The 20,629-nt window shown below is 41.2% G+C and overlaps 2 protein-coding genes across 3 annotated transcripts in view; one reads left to right on the forward strand and one right to left on the reverse strand.

Moving 5' to 3' along the window:
* spag6 (sperm associated antigen 6) overlaps positions 1–1,984 on the forward strand; it is a 6,058-nt gene extending 4,074 nt beyond the window's left edge. The window contains exons 6-8 of the mRNA XM_050057386.1: positions 966–1,082; positions 1,182–1,327; positions 1,676–1,984. Coding sequence (XP_049913343.1) covers positions 966–1,082; positions 1,182–1,327; positions 1,676–1,739 — 327 coding nt within the window. The 3' untranslated portion in view covers positions 1,740–1,984. The remainder of the gene's footprint in view (positions 1–965; positions 1,083–1,181; positions 1,328–1,675) is intronic.
* Positions 1,985–5,291: 3,307 nt separating this feature from the next.
* pip4k2aa (phosphatidylinositol-5-phosphate 4-kinase, type II, alpha a) overlaps positions 5,292–20,629 on the reverse strand; it is a 32,596-nt gene continuing 17,258 nt past the window's right edge. The window contains exons 4-11 of one of the 2 annotated variants that reach the window (XM_050056440.1): positions 20,368–20,520; positions 19,817–19,963; positions 19,225–19,263; positions 15,203–15,319; positions 10,613–10,726; positions 10,233–10,473; positions 8,453–8,556; positions 5,292–8,339 (exon numbers count right to left, since the gene is read on the reverse strand). In XM_050056440.1, coding sequence (XP_049912397.1) covers positions 8,259–8,339; positions 8,453–8,556; positions 10,233–10,473; positions 10,613–10,726; positions 15,203–15,319; positions 19,225–19,263; positions 19,817–19,963; positions 20,368–20,520 — 996 coding nt within the window. In that variant the 3' untranslated portion in view covers positions 5,292–8,258. The remainder of the gene's footprint in view (positions 8,340–8,452; positions 8,557–10,232; positions 10,474–10,612; positions 10,727–15,202; positions 15,320–19,224; positions 19,264–19,816; positions 19,964–20,367; positions 20,521–20,629) is intronic. The other variant, XM_050056441.1, reaches the window with a different exon arrangement.

Below are 20,629 nucleotides of genomic sequence, written 5' to 3' on the forward strand. Positions count from 1 at the left end.
ATCATGAAAAAAAAGTCATAGTATAGTATGTCGTACAAAATCATGAAAAAAAATCATAGTATAGTATGTCGTCCAAAATCATGATAAAAAATCATGATAGTATAGTATGTCGTACAAAATCATGAAAAAAAAGTCATAGTATAGTATGTCGTCCAAAATCATGATAAAAAAACATGATAGTATAGTATGTCGTCCAAAATAATGAAAAAACCCATCATAGTGTAGTATGTCATCCAAAATCATGAAAAAACATCATAGTATGGTATTTCATATATGACATAGCATCGTATGTAAAACAAAATTGCCATGGTATAGTATTCAAAAAATGTGATAATAATGTATATCAAAAATGTCATAGTATATGTTACAACAAAAATTCACAATATCATATGTCATAAAACATTCATAATATTGTTTGTCATGAAAAAAAAGTCACACCCAAGTATGTCATAAAAAAGTCTGTATAGTATGCCATCAAAGTTTGTCAAAAAGTGTCACAGATAAGTGTCATAAAATGTGTCATAAGAAAAATTCATAGTGAAGTACGTCACAAAAGATGCCATAGTGTAGTTCTTCATAAAAAAAAGTGTCATAAACATGTTATAGAAAAGTATGCCTTTAAATTTTTCATTATAAAGTATGTAAAGAAAGTTATGGGTTAGTCTGCCGTAATTTTTTTTTTTTTTTTTTTTTTACAAAAGTTGTCATAGTATAGTATGTTATAAACAATGTCACTATAGTATGCCATAATTAAGTGTAATAAGAGATGTCAACAAATGTCTGTATACTCTGTCATATTTCATCAGCTCACACTTACAGTGAGGGAACATAATTCGTATCTGTGATGGCTTTCAATGCATTGAGTCAGAGGTCAGCTGGTGTCAAAGGTCACTTGGTAAAATGCTGAAAGGGAAACGGTGTACATGACTGTGTGCAGTATATTTAATTCCTCTTGTGATTTCCAGAGTAAGAGGGCTCTGAAGAGCGTTCTGCAGAAGTGCACCTACCTGCCGGGTCTGGAGCCCCTCCTCTACGACGCCCCGAGCAACATCCTCAAACACGTTGTCTGCCAGTTCAGCAAGGTGAGCATGATCTGCATTTTACAGTGCATTTTAAAAATCAAAACCAGTGTCAGGTTTTAAGATTTTATATTTGTACTCTTATTTCCCCTTTCCTCCAAGGTGCTGCCTCATGACAGCAAGGCTCGCCGTCTGTTTGTGACCAGTGGAGGGCTGAAGAAAGTGCAAGAGATCCAGGCTGAGCCCGGCTCCGCTCTGCAGGAGCACATTAACGCCATCAACAGCTGTTTTCCTGAAGAGATAGTCAGGTGTGTCCCTATCATTCGTATACACATACACGCATGCTTGAACACATATCTTGTTGCCTGTGCCTGAAAGAGCACTGAGACGTAAACAGTAATCTGGGAGTGACTGATCAGACCACATGACCATAATTTCAGAGCCGTGTGCTGACTCAGCAGCAAGTTTTTAGCACTGTGTTCTTCCTCCACCCAGTCTGTCTATCCTGTAACAATCATAGTCTACATTTTTTAGCATCTATTCTGATTAGAAATGCTTTAACAATAAAATAAGACTAAATAAATTACAATTAAATACATGATTAGAAATAAGGTTACAGAAGAATAAACTTAGCAAATGTGTGTGTGTTGTTTCAGGTACTACTCCCCTGGCTACTCAGAGGTCCTGCTGGAGCGTTTAGAGAACTACCAGCCGGCCTGACTGCACTCCACACTACACATTGTTAAAAGTTTTCCATCTTTTATTTTGTGTCCACACCTTTAATTTTAAATGCATGTCAGCCATAACTTCAGCCTATATAAGGATAGAAACTTTATATGCTCATATTTTCCACTGTATGTTGTGTTAAGATACAATTAAAGACATTTCATGGAGCTTCATGGAAACTATTCTCTTGTGCTCACTAACAGAGAGGTCAAAGGTCAGGACCAGCAGCAGAGCAGCCACCCTGGTGATGGTAGGGAATTAATGTGTCGCTCAAGGACTCTAAAGCAAGCTGGACGCGTGATGTCACATTGATTTGAGTCAGTTTAATCACGTCTAACTCATCCATTCTTCTTTAAGCACCAATAAATATGATGTCCGTGGGATAGTGAGTGTATTCCTCAGCCTGTGCTGTGGTTTCAGGGGTTAGTCTGCCCCCTGGCGGCGGCGACTCCTCACTGCACCTTAGCTGTGCGTGTGCATGTGTGTGTATGTGTGTGCAGCAGCTGCAGCGCACATGGCGAGCTCTTTGTTTATTGTCTGCTGGGTTGTCTCTGCTTGTTCTCCACATTGTACTGACGGTGCAAATGAGCCTCCGCCTCTCACCGCAGCGGAGGTCTGAACGTGCTCTGGCTGCAGCTGCCTCCACCACCACCACCTCCACCCCCTCTCCTTTCTGTTTCCATACAACCACACGAGTCTTATCACTGGTTTTATTTTCCAGGTCTGCGATGTACATGTTTTCTTTGCAGGAAATTGAACTTGAGAAAAGGTGGGCGGCTGTGATTTCCTTTTTCGATAGACATAATTAAATACAGACCATGTGTTGATACAAACAAATAGAATTACAACTCTCGCGTTTATACCAGCATATAATAAAAATGGGTAGATTTATAGTAAACGGATAAACAAACCAAAACAGGATCGAAAACCATCACATTTATGTTTGTAGCACAGCCTTGGCATTTAACCAACTGTGCAGTGTAGCCTGTTGCAAAACTACACACCGTCTTTTTCTCCAAACAGAACGAAAACATACACTTTATTTAAAATTAAAATATATTTTAAAAAAAGAAAATACAGCATTAATTTTAAACAGGTTAAAAAAAAAAATAACGAAAATATGGCTGCTTTGAGTGTGTTGGTGCGTGCATGGCGATTAATAATTAAATAAATAAATACAAGAAATAAGCCGGGGTGTTTTTGAGGAGGAAAAAAAGCTTTAAAAATGTTCCTGGCTGTAATTCAATTAAATTTAAATGTGAATAATTAAAGTATAATGACAGCATGAAGGTATGTCTTCTGCTTATTTTTATTTTTTAATCTTTTTTGCGCTTAACCTTCTGTGTAAATAAAAGCAAAAAAAAACGCTTAATAAATATTTCTAAGCACAAATGTGTCTGTAAATTCAAAATGTAATATATGTGATGGCGCTTTCACCCACTGCGGTAGCCATTTTTATTTCTGATATTTGATATGTTAGATGCAGAAGAGACAATGACTGGACTATTTGATATTTAGCTGCAAAACAAATAAACAAACGCAGACAATATTTTGCCGTTTTTCCATAAACGGATTGTCCCTCATATTTTATATAAGCTGTGTGTTTGGGCACCACTGCAATCAGACTGCAATAAATTATGCATTAGACGGTTTAAAGCACGTTGCTACAATCTCATTATTATTTTTAGCTTTATTTAAATACGTTAGTGACGCAATGATTTTTTAAAAATGCGACATTTTGCTGCTTTATACGCCACAGGAATTTAGATTAAAATCAAATATTTTAATATATATATATATATTAGACCTCTGTTACTTTTTTTTGTTTAACATTATGAATCAACAAACAAAAAAAAACATTAAAAAATAAAAACTAAGCGGATTTATTTTCAACACCTTGCGTTTTTCATTCATCTTTAAAAAAAAATGGCACCCATTGTTCTCCAAATGTGATTAAATTGTTACAGATGGTTAAAATGTTTTTGTTTCTATCAGAGGAAACGGCGAGTTATTTAATTGGAGATAAAACCGATGCACGAGGTTAATGAATAAATAATTAAACTAATTAACAAAAAGCGTGGCTCCATAATTAAACCCTGCAGAACTCCTTCGTTCATTCAAGAGTGATGAGAACATTTCGTAGCAGAGGCTGAGAATTAACTAGTAATGTGTTACTTCAAAAACAGAGCATCAGTGTAAAACAAACATTACATAAAGGAATAAATACAGTACAGACAAATAAAAACATGAGAGGTAGACTTTGAGTTAAGCAGAACAAGTGCTTTAATTGGTTTGAGTGAACGCTTATGGAATGGAGTGTATTATTATCATCATCATCATCATCATTAAATGTGAAGAACAATAAACATACATCATCATTTTGGCCTCTCTGCCACTGAAAGGGAACTCTCACCAACCATTGTCAGACAGCAATTAACACACACACACACACACACACTCTCACACACACGCTCAGTAATGGTAAGTCTTTTAGATGTAGTCTAAAAGTACTCGGGACTGTCCTGAGACCAGAGCTCGACTGCAGGAGGGGGTGTTTCCAGGCCTGATGGGACTTTTATTTGTTCTTTTCCAAGAATGTGAGGCCAAAGGAAATGTTCCCCTCTCTGCAGATCTCACCCGGCCTCTGATCATTTGTAACCAATTTTTCCCTTAACACTTGATCAACCACATGAACACAGGGTCGTTGTATCCTAACTTTGGACATGTTCACATATGAGCGATGCACACACGTCGCTCCATCTCCCAGTGCATGTTAAAAAACATAAATTCAGTTCAAACAGACACGTTATACTATACACAATGTTCTTCAAGCTCATGTGGGGGGTAGTTCTGACTGCTGAAAGATGCTTTTGGCAAGTTAACAGTGGCAGCAGGTTGACTGTCGGGTGGAGGAGCTCATTCATGAGAGAAGTCACAAAAGCGAGGGTTTATTCATTTCAGGGTTACAGCAGCAGGGACGCGTGTTATTATCCTCTTTAATTTGCATCTGGTAAAGTCTGGCATCGCTCTTCCTCACATGAGATCCAGAGTTTACATTCCCAAAATAAAAACAGAAAAAAATCTCACTCTCCCAGCATGCACTGCTCTGTTTTCTACTTGCTGGATGTGACTACAGGGAAGCCTCCAGGGCCAAACGGAGCAAAGCAGACTAGAAGATGATTGTGTTCCCTCATTTCTTTATGACACGACCTATGTACAGTATGAGCTACGTGACAATAGAAACAAAACAGCCCATTAATAGTGAACGAACACGGAGATATCGATTAACCACTGACTCAGGATGAACTATCAGCTGATGACCTCCCTGATAACAAGCGGGTGATCCACGAAAAGCAAGAGAACATAAACCTCTCTGAGAAACGAGGAGCTGTACATCGATGGTGAGTGAAATTATGGACAACTTTTTTTTAAAAAAGAAAACATCACATTCCTGAAATGTGACCGCATCTGTGGTGAGATGGTGAATAATAAAAAAAAATGCTGACAGACTCCTGAGGTGGTGGTGGTGGTGGTGGTGGTGGGAGCACGACAAAACACAATCACATTCCACAATGCACTTCCACACACGCACGCACGTTCTTTATAAAGGCAGGACCAGCGTGGACGAACAAGGGATTAATATCAGCAGACACCGCCTCGCTCTGAGGAGGAGGAGGAGGAGGAGGAGGAGGAGGAGAGGGGACGCCTGTACACACTGACTAATCACAACGATAGATCTGCATTTACAGAATCCAAACCGATCCACCGCGAAATTTTAAGACAGATATTCACGTTTTATGTCGGTTAAAAACACAATCATCAGAATGCTTTCGTTTAACTGACTTGATAACACGAACGAACCTAAACACAGAGGTGTCGGAGTGAGAGAAGGGTCGAAAATAAACTTGGAAAACAATGCATGTCAACGTAAACACCCCATTATTAAAATAACCTTTTACCTTTGTTTTAAAAAAAGATTACAAAATAGAAAATTAAATAATTTCGGAGTATAAAGGCACACATCTTGCACAGTGTATACAATGAAAAACAGTTATTTAAAGCATGGTGGGGGACTATTTAACGCCGAACAGCTCACACGTCTGGTTAAAGTGTGGGGACACGAAGAGAACCTGAACAGCCAACAACACAGACTAGAGAGGGGAAAGGAAACTTAGTCCTGTGACATGCAATTTTTTTTTTTTTTTTTACTTTTCTTTTTTTAAGTACATCTATAGTAAGTATAAATTCAAGCAGTATCATTCTTCATTTACCACAGCACCATCATTCACTCCCAAGGGTGGCTCCTTTTGATTTTCTTTTTAATACAACTATATTTTCATGACTAAAATCCAATGTAAAAATATAAATGTGAATATATTCTATGATATCTAAACAAACATGTCGTGATGGAAGCTTTTTGCATGGGTTACAATAGTCAAGGAGGACGATTCTTGCTTGTTTTAGTTGGTTATCCAGGAGTGATACACAACGTCACACACACACCCACACACACACGACAACTCTTCTCACTTACACACACGAGTAATATTGCATTTCCCTTGTTAAGACCGTATCAACTAATTGGGATCGTATTCGTAACATTTGGTTCCTTTCCTCTTGTGCAAAATATACAAAAAACAAACAGAAACAAAAAAAAGAAATATTACCACATCAATTCATAAAACCGCCAAATTCAAACACAGATAAACCACCTTTAAAAAAAAAGTCAACAACAACAACAACAACAACACAACAACGATGAATAACAGACTTGAGGTTAAAGAAGAGAAGGATGCTGTTGGTGTTAATGACTTAACAACATGTATCTTTACATCCGCAGCGACTCTTCCCAACCCGCCCCCGCCCTCCCATTACCCTCCCCCTTTTCACAACCTTTTGAACACTGACACACACACACACGTCGCTCGCCATCGTTGAGTGTGTGCTGGTACGATGCTGGAGGTAAACAGTCTTCTGCCTGCCCTGAACGCACGAGCACAGTCACGCCAAGGCCTGATCCCAAAACCCCACTGACGCAGAGTGCTTCTAAAAAAAAGGATCGGAGAGGTTTGTTTACAAAAGCCCTGAAAGCAGAGCTAATATTGCAGTAAAGTCCTCCCGACCGGTCCCGACAGTAAGAAGCACCCATAGGTGAGGTGAGGATCTGGGATCAGGCCCCTAAAGATTCAAACCTAAGACAGCAGAGTTCCTTTTCCTCTTTGTTGCAGCGCATGTAACAGAACAAGAGCTCCTAACCTCTGATAACAAATAAAAGTGCAACATTTTTTTTTTGATTTACTCATAAGGTGCTGATGGCAACAGAAAGTTAAGGGCTGTTGAAGTTTCGATCTGACACCCTACAGTATATGAAGATACAACGAGGAGTGATGTAATCACCACAGCCACATGGGACTTCTGGGTCATTCCCTGCCACAGGAACAGAAACCAATGCCCAACGTATTCAGAGGGAATGAAAGTAAACGACACTTCCTGTGTGCTAAAATCCCTCCTCCTCTTCTCATTTTAAGGTACATATCCTTCCCTTAATCTTTTCTCAGTCACTGTGCATCACGACAAAGCCAAAGGGACAAAGCACTGACAACCACTGAGGTGCAACTGGAATCAAGCAACATAATTTACTGCAATTGTCTGTCTCAAGTGTGTGGCGAGAGGATAACCCAGAAGCTCAATTTAACTGTACACGCAGGAACAGGTGGGGATGGGGTGGCGTCTATAGGGTGCGTGATGCAGAAGGGAACCCAAATAGGAAGTTTGGCTGAGTACTTGTATAGCATTTGGGTGAGGGGTGGGGGTGTCTGGCTGTTGGCCTATTGGAAGACTGCTTCCCACTTCCTGGAATGAAGCAATTGCATTAGGTGAGGCTCAACATGAACTTCCTCCTTACATCCCGCTAAAGCCTTCTGTTTGCAAGAGGGACCTCACCTTGTGCCGTAACATGACCTCCGCACTCCCCCTGACCTCACACTATACGCTGACGATACCCTCCCCTACAGTACCTCCCCATGAATATCATAAGGGGAAGACAAATACAAACATCAAAATAAAAAAAAATGCAGGGTGCTGGATGTTGTATTAGAGGCAATAAAAAAAGCCATATTCCCACATAAACAACCATACAGAAAAACAAACACAAATAATATAAAAAATGTAATGACTTGGACGCTTGCTTTCAACACCCTTATCATCCAAAGTAACACAAAAACAAGAGTCAACAGAGGAGAGGTTAAATGTAAACGAATGATGGTTTTTTGTTTTGTTTGTTTTTTTGTTTGTTTTTAGCTGCAGAGCGTGGCACACCTCTGAAAGAGAGAGAAACAAACAGGGAGGGATGAGGAGAATGCATGAGGGAGAGTGATACAAATCCATCACAGCACCTTATTAATTCAGCCTCTCGATGGGTTTTTTCTCTCCGTCACTTCTCTTCCCCGCCCTGCTCCCCACTTGCCCCTCCCCTTCCCATGTGCCTCCGTGCCCTCCCGTCGCTCCTGGAGGCTATGACAGGATAGTGGTGATGAAATCGTAAAACCTCTTGGAGTACTGCTCTGGGTTGACCGTGGAGATCTCCGCTCCGGCCTGTAGAGGGACACAGAGACTACTGTTACTCACCACTGCACATTATTTGTTATACTTGTCATTACTTTTTTTTTGACAGAACCATTATAAAGCTTTCATATGCAGCTACATACCCCATGTTTGACAGTCTTGGCGGCGTGAGCAGCTTTCTTCTTGGCATCGTAATGCTGCAGGATGTCTATGACAGCCATGAAGTAAACCTCCTTCCTGGGAGCACCTGTAGTTTAAAACAAATGCACTCTGGATTAGAATCTGTATATTTGCACAGCGTCGTCCGGCAAAATCAGGTGCTGATGCTGGTCATTATTGGACCTGCACTTGTATGGCACCTTTCTAGTGTTTCAACCACTCATAGTGCTTTTTACATAAGTCACATTCACCCATTCACATACACATTCATACTCTGGTGGCTGAGGTTACCATATAAGGTGCCACAACACTGGACAATGGAACAGCCATCAGGAGTAATTTGAGATTCAGTATCTTGCTCAAGCATACAAACTGAGGTGACATGCTGACTGCAGGAGCCGGGGATTGAACCGCTGATCTTCCTATCGATCAACGACCTGCTCTACCCCCTGAGCCACAGCCTCCCCATACACTAGAAACCTTTGTTAAGTCTATAAAGAGCCTCACATCTAAAGACAATGTCAGTTTTTAGTCACACCCTATCATATTTTGCAAAGACTGGGGATCTTGCACGGTGACTATCTGCAAGACTACAAATAGATTCCTTCTTAAATCATTTTCCATCCTGGTCCCAATAAAAAATATTACGCCAAACTCCCTTCAAGAAATTCTGACAATTCCTTGCATGTCTTTGAAAACACATAACTCTGGAAACAGAAGACAGAAGGTGTCATATGTCAGCAGCATTTTAGTCAATTTGGCATCATCATAAAAGGATAAACTGTATTTGTGTACAAACTGTACATTTTGGATTTTGTCACCTCAGTTTGCTACCAGCCTCCATTGGGTTGCTACACTAAGAAAAAATGTCTCAAAAATTAAGATTTCTCATTAAAATAAGTGCTGACTGGTGGATAGTGCAGTGTTTAGCATTTAGCAAAAAAGTTCCTGGTTTGAACGCAGGGTGGGGGAACCCTTCTGTGCTGAGTTTGCATGTTGTTGTGTGTCAGCGTGGGTTTTCTCTGGGTACTCCAGCTTCCTCCCACAGTCCAAAGACATGCAGGTTATATTGGTGACTCTAAATCACCAGTGGGTGTGAATGTGAGCATGAATGGTTGTCTGTCTCTATGTGTCAGCCCTGTGATAGTCTGGTGACCTGTCCAGGGTGTACCCTGCCTCTCACCCAATGTCAGCTGGGATAGGCTCCAGCTCCCTAGCGACCCCTAACAGGATAAGCGGTTACGGAAAATGAGTGAATGAATGGTGGATCAGGTACACGTAAAATTAAACTTCAACTTTTGATCACTCCACAACTCCACCAGTTTCTCATGCCTCCCCAAAGTCACCTCCATGTCTACAGCCTTTTGCTGATTGCTGTTTGGTTCTGGAGAGAGTGCAGCTATTCGCTGTTGACAATGTTTACATCATTGAACTTCAGTATTGCCATGAACTAAGACCAAAAACTTACAATAAAATGAAACATGTTTGATTATGTTGGAATTTCAAGCCAAAAAAAGACTAACTTAAGAAAGCTCAGACTGAGTTTCATCACCACTTGACATTTGAAAATTGCCAAAAAAGTTGTTTAGTATAAGGCTGGCATGAGATGAACAAAATACTTCTGACAGGAGCAGATTTGATAACCAGAATGAGAACTAAAATATCCAGTAGGGGGAGCTCTAAGTTCTTAATAGTATTTATTATTTAACTGTTTCATATAACTCTCATGGGTTGTGTGTAACACTGTATTATTTGGCTACTCACTATCATTGCTTTTGATGGCGTAGACGTCAATGGCGGGATCAAACTCTCCAGGTGACAGATGCTTGGTGCTGTCCAGGGTGTTGCTGGGACTGTCAGGGGGCGTTCCAATGCCCCCTCCGTCACTCTCGCCCTCCTCTTCGGCCTCATTGTCCTCACTCTCCACCTCTTCCTGCTCGGCTCGCTCCACATCGTGGATCCCCACCAGCAGACTGTAGTCCATGAGCTTCAGCTGGGCCAGGAACTGAGGACGATGGTAGGACAGCAGAAGAAATTTAAGTTTAAAGAGGAGGACGGAGATAGCCAAGAGTTAAGAGGAGGGGAAAGCTGAAAGAGGTTAAGTATGGGGGTGGGCTTCTTCTGTAATTTTCATAAACACATACCTCCACATCTTTCCTAAGCTTCTCCAGGAACATTTTCTTGTTCTCCCCATCGATGTGGATCTTCTGCCCGTCATTGATGAAGTCATTGTCCTTGTAGGTGGGCAGCTCCTTGGCCTGCCCATTAGCATCGGAGATTAGCAGCCAAATAAACAACAGTCAAAACCACAACACTAGACGGTTCAAACCTGAGAGGCATGGCACTGTAGGAGAGGACCTGGGCAAAAATGTGACAGAATTCTGGTGCTCTAATCAAGTCTCAATATCAATCACAAAGTTAAAATCCTTAAATACTGTTTGAGATATTTGACATAAAAGATCAAAAATTGACTAAAAAGAAGAAATTGACAAAAAGCAGTAACACCAGCATCAGTGTTCTTCATCCTTTTTCCCCAGAATACTTAAAAACATTCAAAATATACAGCTTACATCATCACATGTGACTAAGAGATATCATATAGCTGTCTTATTCACCTACAAGAATCAAGGGGTATTTCAAAATGCATGCGACAAAGATTAACTCTGATCTTAGACATCAGTTGTGTCAATAGCGTGTTTAACTGTATCGGCCTGACAGGACAATCCTGCATGTTAAAATACCCCGCTGAGCCTGTGGTTTGTTAGATAAGCCTGATTCAGCCAAATACAACACATATTACTGGTAAAAATGAGCTGGCTGACAAAGTACAGGCAGTCTGTACAAAACAAGGCTGACTGTGTTAAACCGTACATGCAGCATGCTCACAGCAGGGTACAGATCCATCTGATGCAGCGATTCGCATATTTCTCATATAGTTTGCAGTGAAATGTATTCACTTCTCGGTGCCATGAAACACACCCTGTGGCACATTATACAGATGTTTCGACAGCTTTTTAAATGCATCTGGTAGATCTATACTCTTTGTGTCATGAAAAAAAGGACGTCCAAGTCAAAGCCATGACAAATCCTTATTGGCACTGGGCTGGTCTCTGAAAAGCATCCCGTTCTTGGTTTGGTAAAAGAGTATATTCTCCCTGAGACAAATTACACAAGTTTGTCGAAGATGCTTCTCAGAAACCAGACTGTAGTTTGCATCTAATATAAACTCTTTTATAGCTCTGTGAAGCCAGCGTACTGTATCGTTGTGACGGACTCCCACTATTCAGCCTACAAGCAGAATGAAGGAGTTTCCTATTTAAGTGTCGATCTACTGGGATTAAATGACTTCTCAACCAGGCTGCAGTACTGTCAGCAGCCTGTAGGGGGAAGAGGTGTTATGTGAGGAGGGACGGGGGCCTAGTTCTGAGTCACTGAGGAAAAAGAGAGCAGGACATGAGGTAACAGGGCAGCGGCAGCAGCGGTTCAGCTACTACAGTGTTTCTATGGCAGCAGGAGAAGAGCAGCAACACAACAGCACTTTGTAGCACTAGAATGAGCTTGGACAGCACACACTGACACACATACATACACATACAGGTTACACCTTTACACCGATGGAGACAGGAATACATCTCACAGGATAGGACATTTGAGCGCATATACAGTGTACAGACATAGACCTCCAAATTTGCGAGAAATATGGGATGTGCAACTTGCTAGACTGAGTTAAGATGCGACATAAAAAGTAAATGAAGACGCAACACAAGGTCGACTGCAAAGATTGAACATAACCTGAAAGCATTTAACAGGCCTGTCACCTGAACCGACACCTCGACTCTCACATTCATCCATCTTTCTACGCTTTCGTTTTCAACTGTCTTTTATTTCCCTGCCGTACACTCTCAGTCTTTCTATCCGCTTCATTAAGTCTTACGCTCTCTCCCAGTCATGCATAGGATTCTATCAGAGGGCCTGTTACTGATATTCTCTATTACAATGACAGCAATGAAATGGGTCTGACTCTTGAGTGGTGCACTGCGATGAGGTAGTAAGTAGAAAAACAGAGAGATATATTAGAGGCAGGAAGAAAGGGTGGGTTGCTGATGAGCCTTGTAAAGCTGTGTGACAGGTGAATTTCCCCGCAACCTTAAAAAAATGTATCTCATTTCTTTTCTGTCTCCCGTCAGCTGGTTGGAAAATGGATTGTGGCCTTTGGCAATGTTGATGTCTTGCTGTCGCAGAGGAACAGAGCCTTTCTGTTGGATTTGTGGTATGCCAACCAGGGTTCCTACAGCTTACAGCAAGTTAGATTTTAGACTTTTAAAGACTTTTTTAATGCCACTCAGAATTAAATTTAAGACTTCCTCGTTGCATTGCTCTGGACCGGTTTCAGCCATGCTGTGAAATCTTGGTTAAATAGCAAATTTTTGCTGAATCTGCACTTCCACATGCTGTCCAGGGTACAGCAGATCCTCTGCTCTGAGCATCCCGACTGGAACGAAATTTGTGTGTTGTTGCTTCTGATCTGTTGACATTAATGTGAAAGACATTCGGTTAAAACAGGGGTTGGCAACCTACAATATCAAAAGAGCCATTTTTGACCAAAAATAATCTTAAACAATCTATCTGGAGCCACAAACATATTGAGCCTAATGAAGGTAACACAGCCTGTTAAATCTGAATTAGCCTGTCAACATTACAAATAGCTCTAAATGAGCCTTCATTAATATGTTTTACCACCAGATGGCACTGGAGTGAGCTCTTTATCATTATTTGGAACTTTAACTTTGCAGACTTAGTGGTGAAAGCAAACAAGTCTCTTCCTTTTTTGGATTTGAAATCCATAGCTAGCCTAGCTGGGGAGACTCATAACTACTGTAGCCACTGCTATTGAGATTTGGGAAAATGTTGAGGAAAAGGCGCTGGGCTGAGGACGGTATTTTAGTTGCTGAAAAACCCTTTTTTTGGTGTACAGGCTACACGTTTTTACATTGGATAATATCAGAATCACTTCAGGCCTTAAGCATTGATAAATTAACATTTAAATTTAAACATATGATTTTTTTTTTGTCAAAGTCAAAGGGAGCCACACCAGCAGGTTGCCTACCCCTGGGTTAAAAAAATTAAAATAAAAAAAGGGAAAGTTACCACTTATTTTGATAACTTTGGTTATTTTACAATGCAACATCAGAAAAAAAGACATAAAATCCTACTTTCCATGTCTTAGCATCTATACAGCTTTTAAAAGACTGGTTCAAGACATTCTAACACCCCATAAATGCCTTATTTTTAGATTGACGGATTAAATGCCCTTTAAGGCTTTTAAAGGATCTGTCGGAACCCTGGCTGACACTTAATGTTCCTCAACCTTCGTATCTAGTAGATACCGATGTTAGGCGCATATGAACATCCACCAGCAGGTTTTACATCAGTGACATGCAGTAAATGATGAGCAGATTTTGTCTGAACTGTTTATCATCAACAGTCACTGTGTGTTAAAACTTCATGTGGAATCGTCATTTCAAATCAGCAGGTTCATATCAACGACATGCATTGTGAATCAAGCACTTCATGTGTTTATTACACGTGAACACACAGTATAAGCTGTGTTTATCATCTGATGCACAATCAGCTGTTGTGGCTGTGTACGAGGACAACGTGCTCTTGACAGCAAAACAGTTTTGGAGTATGTAAGCTGGGCATAAAGAATAATAACAACGTCCTTCAAACAGTTTGCTGGACTATCTTTTGGAAAATAACAGGCAATGTTCCCCCAAACTAGAAACAAACTGAGAAGGGAGACACGGGTAACTGCCAAACTCACTCAAGGATGCCAACAATACTGACTCATAAAACGCTTTTTGTCTCAGGGGGCTGTGGATATTTAATAAACTGACCAGTCACACTGCCTTTGGTGTGATTACCTGTGAACACCGTAGCCTTATGAAAACAAAACAAATAAATAGAATAACACCTAACAAACCTGACTCATCTCTTAAACTAGCTGCTGTATCAACTAACGTCGCAAAGCACCAGCTTATCTTCTGCTTAATACGTTTTATGCAACAAAACAAAGTGTTGTGGCTGCAGTGGTGTGCAGAGAGCCAGGACATCTTATCTGCACTCTCTTATCTTTGGATGGCTTCTCTTAATCACAAGCTATATTACATCCTTCCTTTAACTCTCCAGAAAGTTTGTCACCGATTTAGAAGACAAATTAAAATGTGCGCTGTTTTATTCACAGCTGTTAGTGCACAGGTCGGTTAATATGTTTGCTTATCATTTTGTGCTGCAGAACACACTAGAATTTTGTGTAACTCACTAGTTTCAGTTTTAAACTTTCTTCCAGATATGTCACAAGTATCACTTTCTCTTCCCATCGCTGGTTCCTGAATTTTATTTTGACCACGCAGTGCGCTTCCCATTCATGCCGCCACCGTACTCCTCCACTCCTTGCTCTCCAGTGTTTCAGATACATGTTGGTGCCGTTGGGTGAATGGTGGTGACAAAGACAAACTGGCTGGCAAAACTAAAAAAACTGAACTTGCTGACAAGTTGAGCAAAAGGTGACTGTCAATGGATGAGAAATGTGCAAAATATGGCCTTTGAATAACAGTGTGTCAGCTTGGAGAAGGCGAGGAAACGAAAATGCTCGGCCGTACAAAAAAAAAATAACAGTAAAATAAGATTGGTTTAATAGATCATGCCTGGTATATGAGCCCTGGTTCTCTTACATCTCTTACGTGTTTCATGGCGCAGTAAAAGCGCGTGGCAATCCGCAGTGTTTGCAGCCTTTGCTGAACGTTACCAGATTTGGGCCGCGGGGGCACATCCTCTGGTTGGGGCGGCTGCTAGAAGAGGGGGGAGCGAGGGGAGGGACGGTGGGGGTGGAGGAGAGGAGAGAAGAAAGGAGAGAGGAAGGGAGGAAGGAAGTTGGAAGTAAAGGCAAAGTGTTTAAAATGTAACAGAACACAATTGTTTTGTCAAATTGGTAGAGGGTTGGAAAGGGCATGAGCGCGAAAGTTCCGTCTGAAGTTAATTAAGAGTCTTAAATGTTTTTACAGTATATCAACAGTGTCCAACAGCTTCATCCAATGACGGAGTAAATAAGCAATAATCTTTGCAGTTACACTACTTCCATGCTCTTATTTTCAGTAATCAATAGGCTTTTATTTATATTTAATGTATGCATGACTCTGGAATGCCTACAATAGCATTATGACTGTTTCCTGGCATAAACGCCTGGTCGAGAATGGAAGCAGCCTGCAGCGCTACTCTAAGGAGGCGGAGGAGCTGGAACTGCGAAGAGCAAGGACACAACTGTGAGCTCATTTGCATTCTATAAACCTATATTCTGCCAAACATCCATTCAGATATGGTGCTAAATGTCTAAGGGCTTACTGTAAACTGGATGAGAGGCTATACAAACAGAATATCAATGCAGTTCACACTCAGTCATACCGACACATTAAAGCCATGTGCCCCCACAGGAGATACCAGCCGGTGCCGGTGTGAGGAGAGAGAGGAGAGTAAACAAAAACAACAAACAACTGTAGCAAATAGCTACTGAGCGGAGACCGAGTGGAGACAGGCTGCATTACACAAACCAAGGACCAGTAGCTGTCTGATAACGTACAGAAAAAACCCCTCTATACTTTCCAGGTCACATAACAAATACTGCGATCACACGAATGACCTACACAGGTGTTTGCTAAATTGTGGGTTAGTCTTATAAATGGGTCATGGACAGGTTTGTAGTATGGTTTCAGGGGCCGAAGTAAAACCAAATGTACCTAGCTTGGGTTCTAGTTAAGATATTTTGAGACTAAGGCGTAAACCCACTGATCATCTGCTTGATCAAATGTAAATAAAATGTGTCACAAAGCCAATTGCTGCTGTTTGACAGCCCAAACCCCAAGACAGCAGCTACTAAGAACCGCAAAATGTACTTAATGAAAAGAAAAATACATGTCATACGTGGGTAAAACAGAACATGTCCACAATGTGCAACAGAATGAAGCTGGTGTTCATACACATCGAAAATGTGTTAGAAATAATGTAACTTCAAAAAAGATGCAGAGAAAACATTATATACCATGCAGACGCATGCATGAAAGGGAGACGGTCATGCAGTCAGGAGAGAACCCTGCCGTGCTTGTTGTTTGTGTGTGTGGAGCAATTATTTTACACACACACACACACACACACCCCTTCTGAACAAAACTCACGATTTTTCCTTTCACTTGGCAAGATGCACCCTCGTCATTTCACTGGCCAACTGAAGTGTGTGTGAGTGTTCACACTACTGTAATGTTCACATAATGGACTTTAACTACAGAGGAATTATTTGAAGGAAAGGAAGAACATTTAATTATAGATGAGCACTTGCAATAGGTAGCTGCTGGTTAATTTAAGCAAGTCTGTCAGTGTGTGTATCGTAAAGAGATGTTTTTGTGTGCAGAAATGACCAGCATGCCGCTTGTTAGAAGCGTGTCTTTGATGTCTGAGCTTTAGTTGTGTCTCTGAGACCTGTTGTAGGTTGGGTGTGAATGTGTGTGCCTGTGTGTGTGATCACGTATTGTATACTGCATTCTGCATGTGAGCAGAAACTGTGAAATGCTTCATTTAAGGTGGTAATTACTGCACAATGCTTACTGTAATAGCTGCATTTCTCTGACAGTGAAACTAGCAGAGAACTTTCCACAAAGCAGCAGCAACAACTTGTAATAATTTGTGAGTTAAGAGTCAGGAAAATAACATCTTCGTGCAAAAATGTATCCTGCTGCCTCTCGGCTGCTCGACTGTAAATGGTGTTTCACACGCAGCCGAGCCGAAGACAAAAAGAGGTCACACAGGAACCTCACGTGTGCTTTAAATCCTCAGCTGCTTTGTTTTTCCATCCATTTGTTTTAACACCAATAGTGTTTTGTTTCTTCTTCCATTTACAGTGGGCTATATTTAGTTCGGGGATTCCCTGAAGTCTTCTATGCCTCGCTGCATGGTGCCCCAAGTTTAAGCCCCCGTAAAACCCGGTGGAAAGTTCAAACCCCTCTGGGTCAAAACTGTGACGTTCTCATATAAAAACCTGTTTCACGGTCGGACAAACCTTTGCAGAGCAACGTGTGGAGACATGCAATGAAAAACAAAACCCTTTGGACGACCATCCCCTTCAATACTGCTGAGCTGACAGGTCAAACGAACAGTGGTCCAAAGGTTAAAGTGTTCAAGGACGCTGTCGGCTACTTCCATCACTCAAAAGGTCAAAGCCTTTAACTATAAAAAAATACATTGTTTATATCTGGTAAAATATCCACTCTAATTGTAAGCTAAACAATTTTAACAGGAGGCACAGTGAACCACCAGGTCCTTCACAATTTCAGTGACACAATTCATTTTTGACAGGTGACTGTCCAAGCAGCCAGAAGCAGAAAACTTAAAACAGCCAGTCTCACACAAACAGCAACGTTTACATCACTATCAATCACACAGAAGCTCATGAACACTGCTCACACACACACTCAGGGAGATACACAGCTACACAGAAAACATATAATACGCAGGACTTCTCAAAAACCATGAGACATCTGATTGAATAAAACTCTGAACCCAACACATACCCAGACGCACACACAGACGCACAGCCGTCAGTCTTTCACACACAGACAGCAGGCAGGGGAACTGATGGAACAGCAGAAGCGAGGTTAGAGGGGATGAAGCAAATTAAAGAGACACGAGTAGCGTGCAGGGGCTAGAAAGGGAATGGGGTGATGAAGTAGGTGCTAACTGAGGGAGATGGAGATTTGCTACTGTCATCCCCACCCAAAGGGAAACAAAAGCAGACACCAAATTTGTGTTAGTCGGGCCATTTGGGTGATGACAGTGAGCCTGGAATTGTTTGAAGCTGTGTCGGTTATTGAAACCGCTGGAAACACAGTTTGTTCTCTCTCTCGTTCTCTAATTGTCCACATGGCTTTTAATGGACATGGCGTTCTATCAGAACAACAGACTCAATGACATCAGTGTTTAAATTACTTGAAAGACAGGCGATTCATCTTAAAGTTCCAGAGTTTCTTAACACTTTTTAACCGCCCTCGTTCCTTACAAGAAAATTACAGCAGAATCGAGACGTCAGCGATGCGCGAGTGCTGTGGAAGTGTCCATCTGTTCAATCCGCTATGACCTCCGCTGTCATCAGAACCAGCTGTTCTTTCAGCAGCGCACCTTCTGACGTGCTGAAAGGACAGCGGTCAGTTCAATGGACGAAAATAGATTGAGTAAGCGACGTGAAAAGTGATAGGAAAAGAAAACGAAAATTCATTTGTTTTATTTCCTCCACAAAATATAGAAAGCAGGAGATTGCTTCACTCAGTACACAAAAAGAGGACGAAGAAAGAAAAGACTTGGAGGATAAAAAAGTGGTTTGCGCATTGACATGCAACAACGTAGTGTTGATGTGGTTAAACTTGTAGCGCATCAATTCCGAGAGGCAGACGAGGGACGAATGCTCCACGCTGGCGGTGTGGATTGTTTCACTTCTTTTGATATTTTTCTTTTACATGTTTCTAACTGTTGCTGTGCTAGTTTGATGCATTTGATTACACTGATGTCAATCTGTAGCACTCTGAGTATATATATTATTACTATTATGGTTATTATAAAGCACACAGTAAAAATTAAGAGGTCCAGCCTCTCCTGAAGCTGAAAGTTGTGTGAGTATGTATAACAGCGGATCTTGGCTCGCGACAGGTGACTGTACCTTCTCCTTGTCGCTGGCCTCTCTTGCCACAGTGGAACCCTAGAAACAAAAGAAAGGAAATTACTCACCGTAACCTGATTGTTACTTGAAGCAGTGGAAAGTGTTGCCTTAGTCTTTCCGTCACAACCCTGCTTATAGTCATTCTTGCAGATAATCATAACCCTTGTGCATGTCCGAACACAGAAGCTCACCCTATTAGGCGTGCGAGGCCCACTGGCTTAAAATGGATTAAAACTGTGTCACTCGGGTTACCTGATGCTCTCAGCCCTGTTTTTAAACACCTACTGCCCATTGGATGAACCCTGATTGACTAACTTTGGGTATATTTACAAATGAGCATTTAGAAGTTTAACTTGTGCATGAGCTTTTACAAAATATTTGAACTACAAACAGGCCTATCTCAGGGAAAAAACATAAAACTATTCCATAAACATTTGTGTTATTCTTGCACCAAAAGCTGAGATAATCAGTGAAAAAATAAGTGGCGACAAGGGATTACTATACATTAGATTTACATAATTTCATGTAATAATCATGCCCTTTCAGTTCCTTGCTTCCCTTTTTTCCCCCTAATCCGTTCCCCCCCTCCTACCTTGAGATCATATTTTTTGTAGACAGAAAGGCGGTGAGAGAAGACATTGCGTGTAACAACCATGTAGGTCTCATCTCCATCCACGGTGAGCCGGTAAATCCCCAGAAACTGAGGCAGCAGCGTGTTGCCATGGCACTCCACGATGAACTACCGAAAGAAAGGGAGAAATATGAATTCATGGCCCAGACTGATACTGAGAAAAAACTGTTTTATGAAGCACAGCATGATCCCTTTATGACTTGTGATGAATGGACAACAGGGCTCTGACATACTGCAACAGCTGTCCTGGGGAATTGTGTGGATCTGTACGCTGACACTTAAAAATTTATTGACCAGTCCGAAATTAATAGGTAGAGACAGAGTTGTAAAACTGCATCATTGATGGTGACGCACCGGATAAAAAGTCCTTGACTTGTGCTTGCTGTTACCTGTGTGCCAGTTTGTAATGCAGGTAGACAACAGGTATTTTGGCTCTACCAACACACAGCCTATTTGATGGAAGAGACAAAGCTTGCAATTATATACATTAATGTAAGATAAGCTGTTCTCACCTGATGATATTTCTTTAGGATGTTATGCATCTCTGCCACATCCTCGCTGCTGATGGTCTTGATGACATAGCGTTTGTCATAAGAGGTATGGAAACGGGCCCCGCTCCGTCCCTGGGCCTCGCTGTTCAAGGGAGCACTGCGTGTCAGAGAGTTCTGAAAACACACAGGGCAAAGACAGAAAGGAAAAATAATGACAGTGTTTTTCAGGATGTACACACTGAGATACGATCAGCTGTCACCTTTTCACAACCCTTGCATGTAC

Source organism: Epinephelus moara, chromosome 11 (genome assembly GCF_006386435.1).
Source record: "Epinephelus moara isolate mb chromosome 11, YSFRI_EMoa_1.0, whole genome shotgun sequence".
NCBI lineage: Eukaryota > Metazoa > Chordata > Actinopteri > Perciformes > Serranidae > Epinephelus > Epinephelus moara.